Here is a 13825-nt window from a genome sequence, read left to right on the forward strand (position 1 = left end):
CTCTATGCATTACTCACCGGGCCATCTAAGAAAAAGTTCCACCCTACATCCAAGTATAGCTGCAGATATTTTACAGGAGAGAAGCTTCGGCCCACATGCATCAATATCGGCTTTTGCGATTTCTAAATTGCGAAAAATAGCGATTCGCAATTTAGAAATCGCAAAAGCCTATGCATGAAAATTTTCGTATTTTTTTTGCAATTCGGTAAAAATCGCTATTTTTACCGAATCGCATAAAAAATGCGAATTTTCAATTGCGAATTCGCAATTCCCATTCATTCCTATGGGCCAAAATGCCCATAGGAATGAATGGGAATTGCGAATTCGCAATTTGAAATCGCAATTCATCAATGCATTTCAAGGGTGGAGAGGGGGGTCCAAATGACCCCCCCCTGCACTCATGAAATGTACTTTTCAGTATAAGTTACAAAAATGCATTTTTTAAACTGTTAAGTTACAGACACACATGTCCGTAGGACATGTGTGTCTGTAACTTAACAGTTTAAAAAATGCATTTTTGTGCATTTTTAAACAATTTCGCAAATTACCACGAGGTTGAACTTCGTGGTAATTTGCACTTCCAATTTGAAAAATCGCACATTTTTTTGAAATGATGCATAGCATTTAAGAAATCGCAAAATTGCGATTTCTTATATGCTATCGCAGTTTTAGAAATCGCAAAAAAGTTGTGATTTCTAAAATAGCATGATGCATCCCAAACAGCACTTTTGGAATCACAAACGGCTGATTTTAAGGAATCGCACCGTTTGCGACTCCAAAAATGCTTGATGCATGTGGGCCTTCCTCTCTAGTCCAGTTGACCAGACCTTGTTTGAAGAAAAAAACTCATCATTGAAACATCCATCCCAAACAAGCAGCACAGCTATGGAATTCTCTTTTGACAAGACCACCCAAAATTCATGAAGGCAACATAGACTTGGCTACCAAGACGAGCCTACAATGAGCAGAACGTAGCACCCGCTAGCAGTAGGAAGTGGTGCACACCGCGGACGGCAGGATCTCACCCATCTGGAACTGGAGCAAATCAATCTGGATCTTAGATAGCACCCAGATGAACAGCATATGTATAGTCTTTGTCATGTATGGGTGACACAAAGACACTTATTCCCTAGTCCGCACTGCATTCGCATGCATAGGCCTATCCTTAGAGGATTGTGCTTTCTATGCTTCCTGTCTCTCTCTGCTTCCACCTGGCTACATGACAAGAGCACAACTCTGCTCCTCATGCACTGGGACAGGAACAGACTAATTTGCATACAGCCAGGTTCTGAAACTGGGATGGTGCAGTGAGCTAAAAAACGGTGTTGGATCTAGCCCTGATCTCTTGACTGGGTGAGAGCTTTCTGCTTAATTCAGAGACTCTGTCCCTCACCACCCCTTGTTGTAAATATTTTTGTCCACCCTAAGCGTGGAAGGGTATTCTCAGATGTGAGACCCTTGCTCATTGCACCATCAGGATTCAAGCAAACCGGGCCGAAGACGGCTGTAATGCCAGAAACCGGTCCCCGGGAGCTTGTTTCCTTCCCAGTGTAAGAATTGGCTTTTGTAGTTTGGTTTGCCCTGTTCCCATCATGCACTGGGACAGGAACAGACTAATTTGCATACAGCCAGGTTCTGAAACTGGGATGGTGCAGTGAGCTAAAGAACGGTGTTGGATCTAGCCCTGATCTCTTGACTGGGTGAGAGCTTTCTGCTTAATTCAGAGACTCTGTCCCTCACCACCCCTTGTTGTAAATACGTATAGTCTTAGTCATGTATGGATGACACAAAGACACTTATTACCTAGTCCGCACTGCATTCGCATGCATAGGCCTGTCCTTAGAGGATTGTGCTTTCTATGCTTCCTGTCTCTCTCTGCTTCCACCTGGCTACATGACAAGAGCACAACTCTGCTCCTCATACATGACATTGAATCAGCTCCCGTATAGGCCACACTGTACTCATGCACTTCCTCTACATCATCGTGCATGAAATACATGCTTAAGTGCTCTGTGACTGTCAACAAACCTTTACTCACAGAGGTCACATGACACACTCACTCCCCCAACGAACCATTGCCAAAGTGTAGCATGTTACCCTCCTAAAAATACACTTCGGTATCTCGTCAAGTGTAGGAAGTACTATGTAGATACAAGTGCAGATCACTGCGAGTCCCCGCACACTTCACTCCCATGCACCAGCTTCATTTCAGCGGCATTGCACAGGAATCATCCCTCCCTCTTGGACCGCCGTACTAAGACCCAGTTCCTGAAGTGTTAAACCCATTTTTCGTCTCAATTAGCAGCTTCCTTGCGCAGACCATTGAATTACAAGGTTCTGCATGACATTCTGCAAAGTGCACCATCCATCCTGCCTAGAGAAAGGCAGTTAATGTTTTCTGAAATGTGCTGCTTCCCCAGAAGATAGAGTTCCCTGGTTCTACTGCTGTTCCATTTGTCTTGAGCTTGCTTTCGCGTTTCAGTGCACGTTCCTGCCGACAGTTTACCCCCAGATGCACCAACTAAATATGCAAACAAGGCTGCTAAGGAAGACTGTTAATTAGCTAAGCTATGCTGGAGAATAAGCAATTTCCTCATTTACAATCTAAGCAAAGGTGACTCTCTGGCAGTCTGCAGTGAGGGGAGGAATGATAAAGTGTGTTGAAGCTGGAAGGGGATGCATGTCCTCCATAGTGGGATCAGAGACGATTCAATGCTTAACCCATGGGCAAGTGATGCCTCCGAAGGGCACAACCACAGAGACCGCTCATGACCTGGCAAGGGCAAGAAGGAGACCTGATAGCAGATCCCTCCCAGAAGCAAACCACGTTCAGAAAAATATTGCCCTTGGAATCAGCAGTCAGAGATTCCCTGATGTTGCAACAGTCCACAGAGAGCCAAAGTTGTGCTCTGACTCCTGACATGTATGGATGGAACTTGTATTTCATCATGAGTGTTATTTGAATGTAAACACATTGTGAAATGTGTTTTCTGTCTATGCATTTACAGGCAGTGGCAACTGGTGACATCTGAAAGTGGTGAAGTGTAAACGTTTGGGTGAGTGTCCTGTGGTGGGTGAGCGTAGCGAGCGAACTTGATCATCTTAACGGACTTCAGTGGGGTCCTCCCCCCGGGAAAACTTTGAAAAAGAAGGGGGCAAATGGAGCATTTTCATGCAAATTTGAGAAAGCATGAAAGTTTATAGAGCAATTGTGAAAGTGTAGACTTAAAATATTGAAACACACAAAATATTTATAAAAGTTTCCTCCAAATGCGCTACTACACTCTTACCACTTTTATGCTGAAGGGTGTAGGCTGTTGCAAATTTGCAATACTTGTTCTTTGTGCACTGCTACCATTGTATTTGTCACACTCTCTATGACTTCAGTCAGTCACGCAACTTTGACAACAACACCCCTACTCCCAAAAGTGTTCCAGGACCACTGCAGCTTTCAATCATGGCAGGCCAGGTCAATAAAACCTCACCCAGTGCCTGTCCAGTGCCCACACACTTCCTCATTCTAGAACTGGGCCTCTTAGCAACTTGCTCACCACAACAATCTTAATATGATCATTTGTAAGGATTTATAGTGAGATAACAACTTATGTGATGCAGACAACAATGCATGTGGTATCTCACATTACAGTCTGTCCCTGTGTCCTGCAGCTCAAGCTAGCTAGCAGTTGCACTGCACACTCACAGCTCCTGTGGCACAGCATACATGTCTGCTAACTCCCTGGTGCCATCCATGGAATCTGTAAAAACCCGGGAAAGGGGATGGCTCCTGCAAGCTGCTTCTAAGGCTTGAGCACTTCCTTTACTCTCATCAACTGTCACTTCAACATTCCCCCAGAGAGCATGAAGCTGCCACATGGTAAGATTCCACATCAACACTCTATCATGAAGTACTACAGTAAGGTTACCAGGTAAACCAATGTCACTAAGAGAGCAGTGAGCCAGTTCTGAATTTTCTGTTAAATTTTAACATCTATGCATGCTGGGAGTTGTGGTTCTAGTTCTCTTCATTTGATCCACTCTAACGGCAACACCTTACAGCAATGATTGGTAAAAGAAAAGGCCAGCAGGGTTAGGGTTTACACATTAATGAAGGGGCCACACACACTTGAGCTATGCACATTTAACTAAGGCATTGAGTGAATTCTTAGGACCTACACATGGGGCGGCTGGCATATGGGCCCACATACGAAGCGTATGCCATAATTCAAGATCCTCAACTTCAACTTTTGTCAACAGTCAGTGAAAAATCTGCACCCAGCACTGAGGGGTTGGAGGCTAGAGCCTGTCCCACTCCCAACCTCACCTCTCTTTGTCATCATTCTTTCCAGCATCCTGCACCCCCCCCCCCCACTCCTCAACTAAACACTCACCCTAGCCTCCCCTTTCTTTCCCCAGTTCCCATCAGTCATTAATCAGAGGAAAAAATGTTAAATTGGGATGAGGCATCATGTCACATGGCTTAAATCACTGGGAGTGACTCAGTATTGCTTTAATTCTCCTTTAATATCAATTTAGATTGCTGCTATTATTATCCCACAGTATACGAAAGAGTCTATGTAATTATGTTGTATTAAGCAACTTTATTGATATGGAACCAAATAAACAAACCCACAATAATTGCCGGGGCTCCACTATTTTGATCTGAGCATCATTTTTTAATGAATTTATTTCAAATTTCCATACGACTAGAACTTGAATGTGCTCCAGCAATATTAACTTTTGTAGGCATAAATTATTTTTCATTCAAAGTATGTAAATTATTGTTTAACGCTGGCGAGTATGAGGCTTGCCTTGCTAGCAGCATGTGTATGCAGACCCAGGGGTCCCCGCGACTTCATGCGCTGCTCTCCAATATGGCTGAAAAAGCAACTTATTACCAGAAGAAACAAAAGTCAACTAAGACTGGTATCCTCCTCCATAACCTTGTTTGCTCCCACTTCATTACATGGTATTGAAACATTAGCACCTAAAATGGATCCTTATTTTTGGGAAGCGCAATCAAGCTGGAAAACCTAGACATTGATATTAGTACCCCCAAATAATCCTCGGGAAGGGTCAGTAGGGAACCCGTCCCTTTGTACGTACGTTCACCACACCCAATGATCCACTGTCCACTGTACAGGTCTATTATCAAGTGTGAAAGTGAACTCCACGCTAAGACCAGCCTAAGATAAGGGTGTAGTTAGCAACTGTGAAAATAAAACAATCCAGCTCGTTCTCTTATTTTTAGCGCACTGAAGGACTATTGAGGAGGTATCAATAATGCTGGAACTGGATTGGGCTGACATTGGAGTATGCTAACAAAGCGTTTGTCTTACTTTCAATTCCTGTTTATATTCAATGACCTCAAAATATGTATCTCGTTATTGCCTCATGAGTCTGAGTGCACCCACCCGGGCTTGAGCGCGCGTGAACTTCAAACACAGTAGTGTTTTTTCCCCACAATGCAAAGAGGTGTTTTACTGGATTAAGGCGCTGAATGGTGTACATTTGTTCCCTCCAGAACTTGTCCTTGTGTGTTCGGGGCCAAAAAGGATATTTGTGAAATGGGTGAAAGAGAGGGTTGGTTAATTATCCTCCTACACCCCTCACCCCAAAGTCTAATGAGGCTGGGTCGACCTTTCAGAGTCTCAGCATTCGACGGCTGCTTGGCAGGAGAACTTATCCAAGTGGAGATGTCACTGCAGTGGCATCTCTACAGTCTGTAGCTGCTCTCTTTCAGCCTAATGAGTCTACACACTTGGAGCATGACTGTATATATGCAAGGCACTATTCTAAACAAAAATGAGCAGGCCCACTTACCGTCCTGTCCGTCACAGTCACAGACATGATTGGGCGTTCAGTTCGCTGTTCACCAGCTCAGCTCTCCATTCCCAACCCTGCGACTCCTGAGCCAATCTAGACGCTGTTCCCATGCTGTTTTACAGCATGAGAGCAGTGCAAGGATTGGCTGTGTCAGGAACTACCAGCACTCCCTCCTTTGGAGGCTTCTAATCTCGGCCCCCTGATACACTTTCGTAAACAAATTGTTGTCCAGATATTTTGATTTGTGTTTTTGGATCTGAAGTGAAGGGAGTTTTCAATTTTGCTGCTCATGTGCTGTTTCTTTACTTTTGCAGAGAGAGATCTTGCACTACAGCAGCTAGTGTTAAAAATGTTCTGCAGGTGGGGGGTGGGAGCTACACTTCTTTTCCTGTTGTGCCCTTTCAGTCCATCAGTCAAGTTTGGCTCAGTGCTACCCATAACCATTAATGTTTTGTGTGATGAGGAAGGTTACATTTCTCCTTCCCACAATATTTCTGGTCTGTTTGGGCATGTGAGGGTAGTCTGTTTAGTTACTGTCCATGCTGTATCGATTATGTGCCCTGTAGGAAGGTGTCTACTGCTGTTAACTATGATGTAATTGTTCTTTGAGAGAACACGCTTGTGTGTCTGAGTCAAGGATGCAGTGCTGCCCAAGTATTACTTGGTCAATGTGTGAGGGGAACATGCCCAGCTAAGGCCAGAGGTTATACTTGATGTATGCAAGAAGAATATTGACCAGCTCATGCCCATGCTTTGCCTGTTGTAGTGTGTGAATGCCATGGTGCTGCTTGTAGTCTGGAGAGTTGAGGGATCATTGACCTGCTATTATATATCATGTTTCTGTTCTGTGTTGTAAGTAAAGTTATCTCTCCTGCTGATGCTCATACTGGAGCGAAGGGAGGCATTTTGAGATGCCACAGAAAGTATTTACTAACACCAAAGTCACACAAACCCAATGTAAAGTGCTGTGGTGGTATTTACTTTCCAATGTAATTCATGATTTGTGTTGGAAATATGTCTAACACAAAGTCACACTATGTGCCAAAATGTACTATTTTGAGTCACGGGTTGTTCCATGGGTGGTACATGGGCTTTCCTAAGCAAGCAACCCTGGGTTTTGATGCAAATCCCTATATATTATTGAATAGCCTGGTGTTTGCATCACAAACGTATGCCTCCTTGAGGAAGGGATAACAGTGGAACACGTTTCTACATTTTTCGAACTCTGCGTTTGTGCTGCACTGAACAGCTCACATACAAGGTAGATAAAGTAATTGTACAGGAAGAGTCCCCTTCCAGTAAAAACCTATGCTTGTTAGAACACACATACCATTGCACTGTGGTGTGAGGGGGTGTGTGCAGTGGTACATGGCAGCATAAAGTGCACCTGTACTGGGGTATAGAAGCACAGCACCATAACCTAGTAGATATGGTAATGTTTTTGTCTCATCACTTGATCCACGGTGCTCAGGCCAATCACAATGCTGCATTACAGCGTTGTGGTTGGCTATGGGGAGCCTGGGTACTTCCTGGCTCCGGGAAGGAGAAGCGGAGGAAAGATGCAGAGAAAGTAAATGTTGCCTCCCCGCCATCCTCCTCCCCCCTCCCCCTCGAACATCATTCCCTGCCAGGCGCTCCTGCCTGAATCCAGCATTTATGTTGGGCTTCCCTACACCATTTTCACAATAATAAAAGTCGTCCTCACACACTAGTTTGTTGAAAAAGTGAGAATTATGAAGGTATTTTTGATGGGCTAAGAGAAAAATGTGTGTTATGTGACTGACATGTCATTGTGTACAGATGAGCTCATCTTTGCAGGAATTGATTTTTGCAGTAAGAGAACTCAAATAAACCAGAGCCTGTATCCCAGACACCATGTCTGCACACATTGTCCCCACCCCGAGAAAAAGCCCTCAGTCAGTCTCATCAGCGGAGCACACAGCTCCTGCAGGAACTTGTAAGTAATTTCATGGTAAGGTCACGGATGGAAGTGTAACATTGCCTGGTTGGTCACGGGTCGCCACAATCTACAGCTGATATCTATGTCTTGTTGTGTTTGAGTCATCAGATGCTCGACGATGCATATTTCTTCCTCTTTTATCATTGGAAGTGAGAACAAGAGGACCTTTAATTAATTGTGTTTGATACGTTGCCAGAAAACACCCATTTTGCAGGGGGGAGGGGGGCACATCTTGATGCTGTCCGAGTTAAGCCTGCACCAAGGTGCATCAGACCAGACTCTTTCTTCATTAGCATGTTTATATAATCCAAAAATTACGTTCAAAGGACCACTTTGAGGATCAGTCTACATTGGTCGAAGGGAAAACCTTTGTAGGAGAGGTCAGTGAATCGCCCCTGGGTAAACTAGGCTAGGTTTTTAAGTAAAGTAACATTGTGTGGCTAGCCCACTGCAAGGCATGATTTCTTGTTCCAGGATGTCCTTGAGGCCAGACATCTTTCAACAGGGAATCTGCAGAAGCTAGACAGATACCCCTTCCACCACAGGTATGTGCTGGACGGGGGAGCCATCATGTGTTGTCGGTCTATGGGGAGTTTAGAGACCAGTCGGAACGGAATGGCTGTGAAAGGCTGTTGGTAGCAAAGGACTGCTCGGGTCTAGTTGGCAATGGAGCCATGTGGCGACCAGGGCTGATCATGACAGGGATCAAAGGCTGGCGCAGAACTTCAAGGGCCGAAGAGTGCGTAGGTGTCTGTGGTCAGGCAAGTACAGCCGTCTTATGGGCTTTACAGTGGTGCATGACAGTTGAGCTGGGGGCACCAGAAGGCCTGGACATAGAAGGGGGAAGCTGCTGAGCACTGCCCATTGGAGCAGCTGGAATGGTTCCCCTCCACAGGGCAGGGCTGCCGATGGTGTTCTTTTTTTTACCTCTTGAGGATCACACTTTGTGAAGCTTGCAAAGTTAAAATCACATTTGCAAATGTACAAGCCGGGAGACTTTCCAACTTCACACTACCGTACTGTGGTACCAGCTTGTTAGCCATTAAAATCAACTTCCCAAAACGTACAGTTATCAGGTTTGATGATGCGATATGTTTGAGCATTTACTTCAGAAAAGTGTGCACACATAACAGATGACAGAGTTAATTCCAATAATAGGGTATTGTTGAGTTGGTTAATTCATAATAGTAGCCTTTTTTATTAGGAGAGCTATGAAGCTACTGTGGTGGCTGAAGTTGCATAAAAGACTTGTAACAGAACAATTGGCCATAAAAATATAGGGCAAATCTTTGTTGTTCATCAATTCCTACTTTTCGTCACATAAACCTCCTAGTTATTCAAATATAGAGATTTAGGTCACGCTCTCAACATTGCGTGAAACTACTGAATTCCTAATACAGATTGTTTCAGAAATTAGCCTCTCATTGCAAATCCTGTCCTTCCTCATCCAAGCCTTTCAAATTCAGAATTCCCCTCTTGAACTTGTATGAAAGAGGTAATGTTTGAAGAGGGGGGCCATCAGGTTCTTCCTGAAGAATAGAATCGAATGAGCTTGCTGAATTGTAGAAGATATTGAGATCCAGATCCTAGGACCATGGGAAGAGTAGGCTTGACGTCTTCTTGTTCCTGCAGTTCAGCCTAGGAGAGATTTTGAAATAAACAATCAATATATATTGACGCCTTTAAATGTACAGTTTAGGGTATGTGTTTCCATTTATCATTCTCTTCCTAGATAATTACTACTAAAACATTAAATAAATGATCCCAGGAGTCAGAAGATGCATGCCTTATGAAGGTTCATTCATTGAGGGCCCAATTCACAAAGATGAACTTAGACATGAAGCCCAAGTTTGGACCAAAAGTCTAACTTTAGACTTCATGACTAAATTTGGACCTAAAGACTAACTTTAAACCTCAAGAATAAGTTTGGACCTAAGGTCTAACTTTAGACCTTAACCCCTTCCATGCTGATGACGGCACCCGGCAGTCATGCATCATGGTGGGCGTGTGCTGATGACGGCTGGGGGCCGTCATGATCCCGCCCACTCTTTAAAACTGCTGCACAGCGCGAAAATTTGCAGCGCATGCAAGGGGTTAAGTTTAAGATTTGACCTAAAGTCTAACTTGAGAAGTGAAGTCTAAGTTTGGATCTAAAGTCTAACTTTAGACCTGAAGTCTAAGATTGGACCTAAAGTCTAACTTTAGACTTGAAGTCTAAGTTTGGACCTAAAGTCTAACTTTAGACCTGAAGTCTAAGTTTGGACCTAAAGTCTAACTTTAGAACTGAAGCCTAAGATTGGACCTAAAGTATAACTATAGACCTCAAGACTAAGTTTGGACCTAAAGTCTAACTTTAGACCTCAAGAATAAGTTTGGACCTGAAGTCTAACTTTAGACCTCAAGAATAAGTTTGGACCTAAAGTCTAACTTTAGAACTTAAGTCTAAGATTCGACCTAAAGCCTAACTTTAGAACTGAAGTCTACGTTTGGACCTAAAGTCTAACTTTAGAATTGAAGTCTAAGTTTGGACCTAAAGTCTAACTTTAGAACTGAAGCCTAAGATTGGACCTAAAGCCTAACCTCCGGTCTAAACTTAGACCGTAGGTCTAGGTTTACCTTTGCAAATCGGGCCCTGAGCTGTTAAATAGCTCACGGAGCTGGAAACATACTGGTGAGAGCAGTGAATACATTTTGGGAATTATGTTGAAATTCTGTCTATGCTACTTACGTTTTAACCATTGAGATTGATTACAAATGTTAACTTCAGTTGCATTTCATGTGTTTTTTTTCTTTTGAATCTCCTCCACCCCTTTATTACCCACCATTCTCTTTTCATATGTAATACATGAATACCAAGAGGCAATTTAGTTGGGGACTGGTCAACCTTTCTCCACTGTGCCCAGATGAAAATAATTATGCAAGATTGACATAATGTCGGCCATGGTCTAGCCGTATTGCCTTTATAGAGGCAGCACACTGTGGGAAGTTGGGAGATGTTCCTCTGGGCCAGTCCTTCTTTGCACATTTGGCCATCAACACTTTTGTGGTGACACAATTTAATCAAAGCAATTTAAGATGAATGAAAACAAATGTATGACGTGGGAGTGTACCTATGTGCGCCACCCTTTGTGTTCAGGTATGTGGTGAAGTTGTATCGACCAGGGTCATATCACCCCAGTCCTTATTTGTTCAAATTCATATTCCATGAGTGTTGTTACGCAATATGCTCTAATTAAAGCCTCGTAGCACCATTTTCTCAAATTGCCTTGTCCTGCCTGCTGTCACCCTCTCTCCCCTTTCACTTAAAAAAAATATATATTGCACAAACGCATTTGCAATGCAATAGGTCTTGCATTTGAGACAGTTTAAGCTATTGGCATTGTAAATGACAATGCCCTTTATTTATGTGTTTTAAAAACAATACATAAATAAAAGGCATTGCCATTTACAATGCCAATAGCTCAAACTCTCGTAAATGCGAGACCTATTGCATTTGCCTTTGCAACACAGAAATATTTCATGACAAGTAATTTACATAGATGAGATAAAGCTACATGACTACCATTTGTGGCACTTTTGAAGCTCTGGGAAACTGCGCTGTTTGATCCCAGCATCATAGTTAATCTCTTTTTCTCTGTTCTCCCCAATCACCTTCAAGGCTCAGCTGGTCTGAGGGGCCATGAGTGAACTGATGCTGCGTTCCTCTGCTTCTCCACTCTCTCCTCTGCTCTGACAGCTGAAGCAAGTGTGGTCACAGGGAGGCGATCACATCTGGCCCCTTACCCACACCCCTGCATTAAATATCTCCATGCCCAACTCTTTCCTGTCTACTACTGCCCATGGATTGAACCCATCCTGGCTCCTTCTCTCTCCACTATCCCTTGATGCGCCCATCCCAGCATGCACTCTTTTATTCTACCAGCTTATCACCCAACCCCGCTATTAGGTACAGCACTCGCCCCCCAGGACCAATTTGTGGACTAGAAATGCATTCTATAAACACAAAGCCAATTATTTGAACAGAATATTATTGGAGATATTTGCCATCAGGCCTATTCAGTCTACCCCCATCTCAGTGTTACTTTTGTTTTATAGATGCTAAGTGATCTACCTATCCAGCCTGGTTATTAAGTGCCATTGCACCCACTTTCCCTCATCTGGTTATTTAAATCATTTTCTTCCAATCATCAGCTCATAAGCTTGCTCCATGTGTTCACTAACCTTATATAAAAGAAATGCTTCACCATATGGGCGTCTTTGTACTCTGGAATTGCAGGAGGAGCACACAGTGCGTTAGAAGGATGAAGGATGCTTCTTAAAGTAGGGCATGTATCAGAACAATTGATCTTTTTGGATTCAGATAAAATAACACAAGGATATTAAGTACATTTCCAGCACCTATATGAAATATTCAAGTCAATGATGATAAGCAAGGCCCACCGGGTCTACAGTACTTGCCCCTACCCGCACAAGAAAGGTTTTACTGTAATAATTCTGCTATATTGTGTTGCACCCTCTTTTGGCTGATTGTTAGGTCTTGAGTGGAGTCCATTTTATATGCTGTGTTTGTGATTATCTTACAAACCACTCTGTTATTGGATTCCAGGTGATGTTGAACATATGATGCAAATGCTTTAGTATGTTCAGTAAAGTATTTAACTGTTTCCCACTTATCTTGTTTCCTCTCTAGGTCGTCCAGGGCCACTGGCTGGAGCCATGAAGTGGTCACTTTTGCCGTGCTGACATCATGAGAGGATATCATGGAGAACGCACCCAATCTCAGCACTGTACAGGGCACCCATGTCGCTGCATTCCCGAAGACTGTGACCAGTTCCTGGACTACGCGCACCACAGCCAGGACCCTCGACAGATCTATCCCCATAGCCCTTCCAAGTCTTGTTCCTTGGACCACCACTACTGTTCTTCACGGAGTGCCGCTATCCCTATCGAGTGCCCAGGCGGGCCGTTGAGCATGCCAGAGCCATTGACCGCCAGTAGTAGCACTTTCCCCAGGATGCACCACAACCAGCAGCAGTACGACTCCTGCGATGAATGTATGGCCGCAGTGGCGCACACCTCCAGTAAGATCAACCGCCTGCCACCCAACCTCTTGGATCAGTTTGAGAAGCAGCTCCCTCTCCACCATGATGGGTTCCACACCCTCCAGTATCAGAGGACCAGCACCTCGGAGCAACGAAGCGAGAGCCCAAGCCGAATCCGCCACTTGGTGCACTCTGTCCAAAAGCTCTTTGCCAAGTCACACTCTCTGGAGGCCCCTTCCAAAAGAGAATACAATGGCACCAAGATGGACCCTCGGGGAGCAGACTACCATCACCACCACCAGTCCCGACACAGCAAGAGGAGCAAAAGCAAAGATCGTAAAATGGACTCCAGGCACCGAACCAAGATAACAGGCTGGTGGAGCTCCGACGACAACCTGGACAGTGACAGCAGCTTCATGGTCTCAGGTCGGCACGCGGTGGACCAGGGCACCCAGTATTGTGTGGACACCCCTGAAAGTGCCTTCAGAGACTTAACCTTGAAGAGTTTAAAGAGCGGAGCTGAGGGGAAGTGCCTGGCTTGTGCTGGTATGTCCATGTCCTTGGATGGGCAGACCCTCAAGCGAAGCGCCTGGCACACCATGACCGTCAGTCAAGCACGGGAGGCCTATCCCAATTCAGGAGTAAACCAAGAGAAGGCGATGATGCTTCAGGAGGCCAAGGCCAAAGACCGGGGATACCATTACCTACAGGTAAGATCCAACACAAGTCCACTCTCCTCATAAACTCAACATGTAATGGAAGTCAAAAAAGACTACGGCAATCAGTGTCACACGAGAAGCTATTCAGTCATCAGACATGTCTAAGTTGTCTGCGTATTGATTTTGCAGAGCAGGCTGTGTGCCAGAGTTCGGGGGTGACTGTGCACTGTGTAGCTGGATTTCTTTGCTATGACCAATTTGGAGACTTGAGCTCTAATGCTCAATATCTTCAAAATTGGATGTGTTTTTAAATCATTTTCAAAGGCCTTTTACAGTACAGG

General features: G+C 44.3%; 1 protein-coding gene across 3 annotated transcripts in view; it reads left to right on the forward strand.

Annotated features, from left to right (window-relative positions):
* The window catches only part of DLGAP3 (DLG associated protein 3), a 483972-nt gene that overhangs the window by 185390 nt on the left and 284757 nt on the right, over positions 1-13825 (forward strand). For all 3 annotated transcript variants that reach the window (XM_086956531.1, XM_086956533.1, XM_086956532.1), the window contains exon 3: positions 12474-13535. In XM_086956531.1, the coding sequence (XP_086812657.1) occupies positions 12531-13535 (1005 nt within the window). In that variant the 5' untranslated portion in view covers positions 12474-12530. The remainder of the gene's footprint in view (positions 1-12473; positions 13536-13825) is intronic.

The sequence above is a fragment of the Lissotriton vulgaris genome, chromosome 2_1, assembly GCF_964263255.1.
Source record: "Lissotriton vulgaris chromosome 2_1, aLisVul1.2, whole genome shotgun sequence".
NCBI classification, from domain to species: domain Eukaryota; kingdom Metazoa; phylum Chordata; class Amphibia; order Caudata; family Salamandridae; genus Lissotriton; species Lissotriton vulgaris.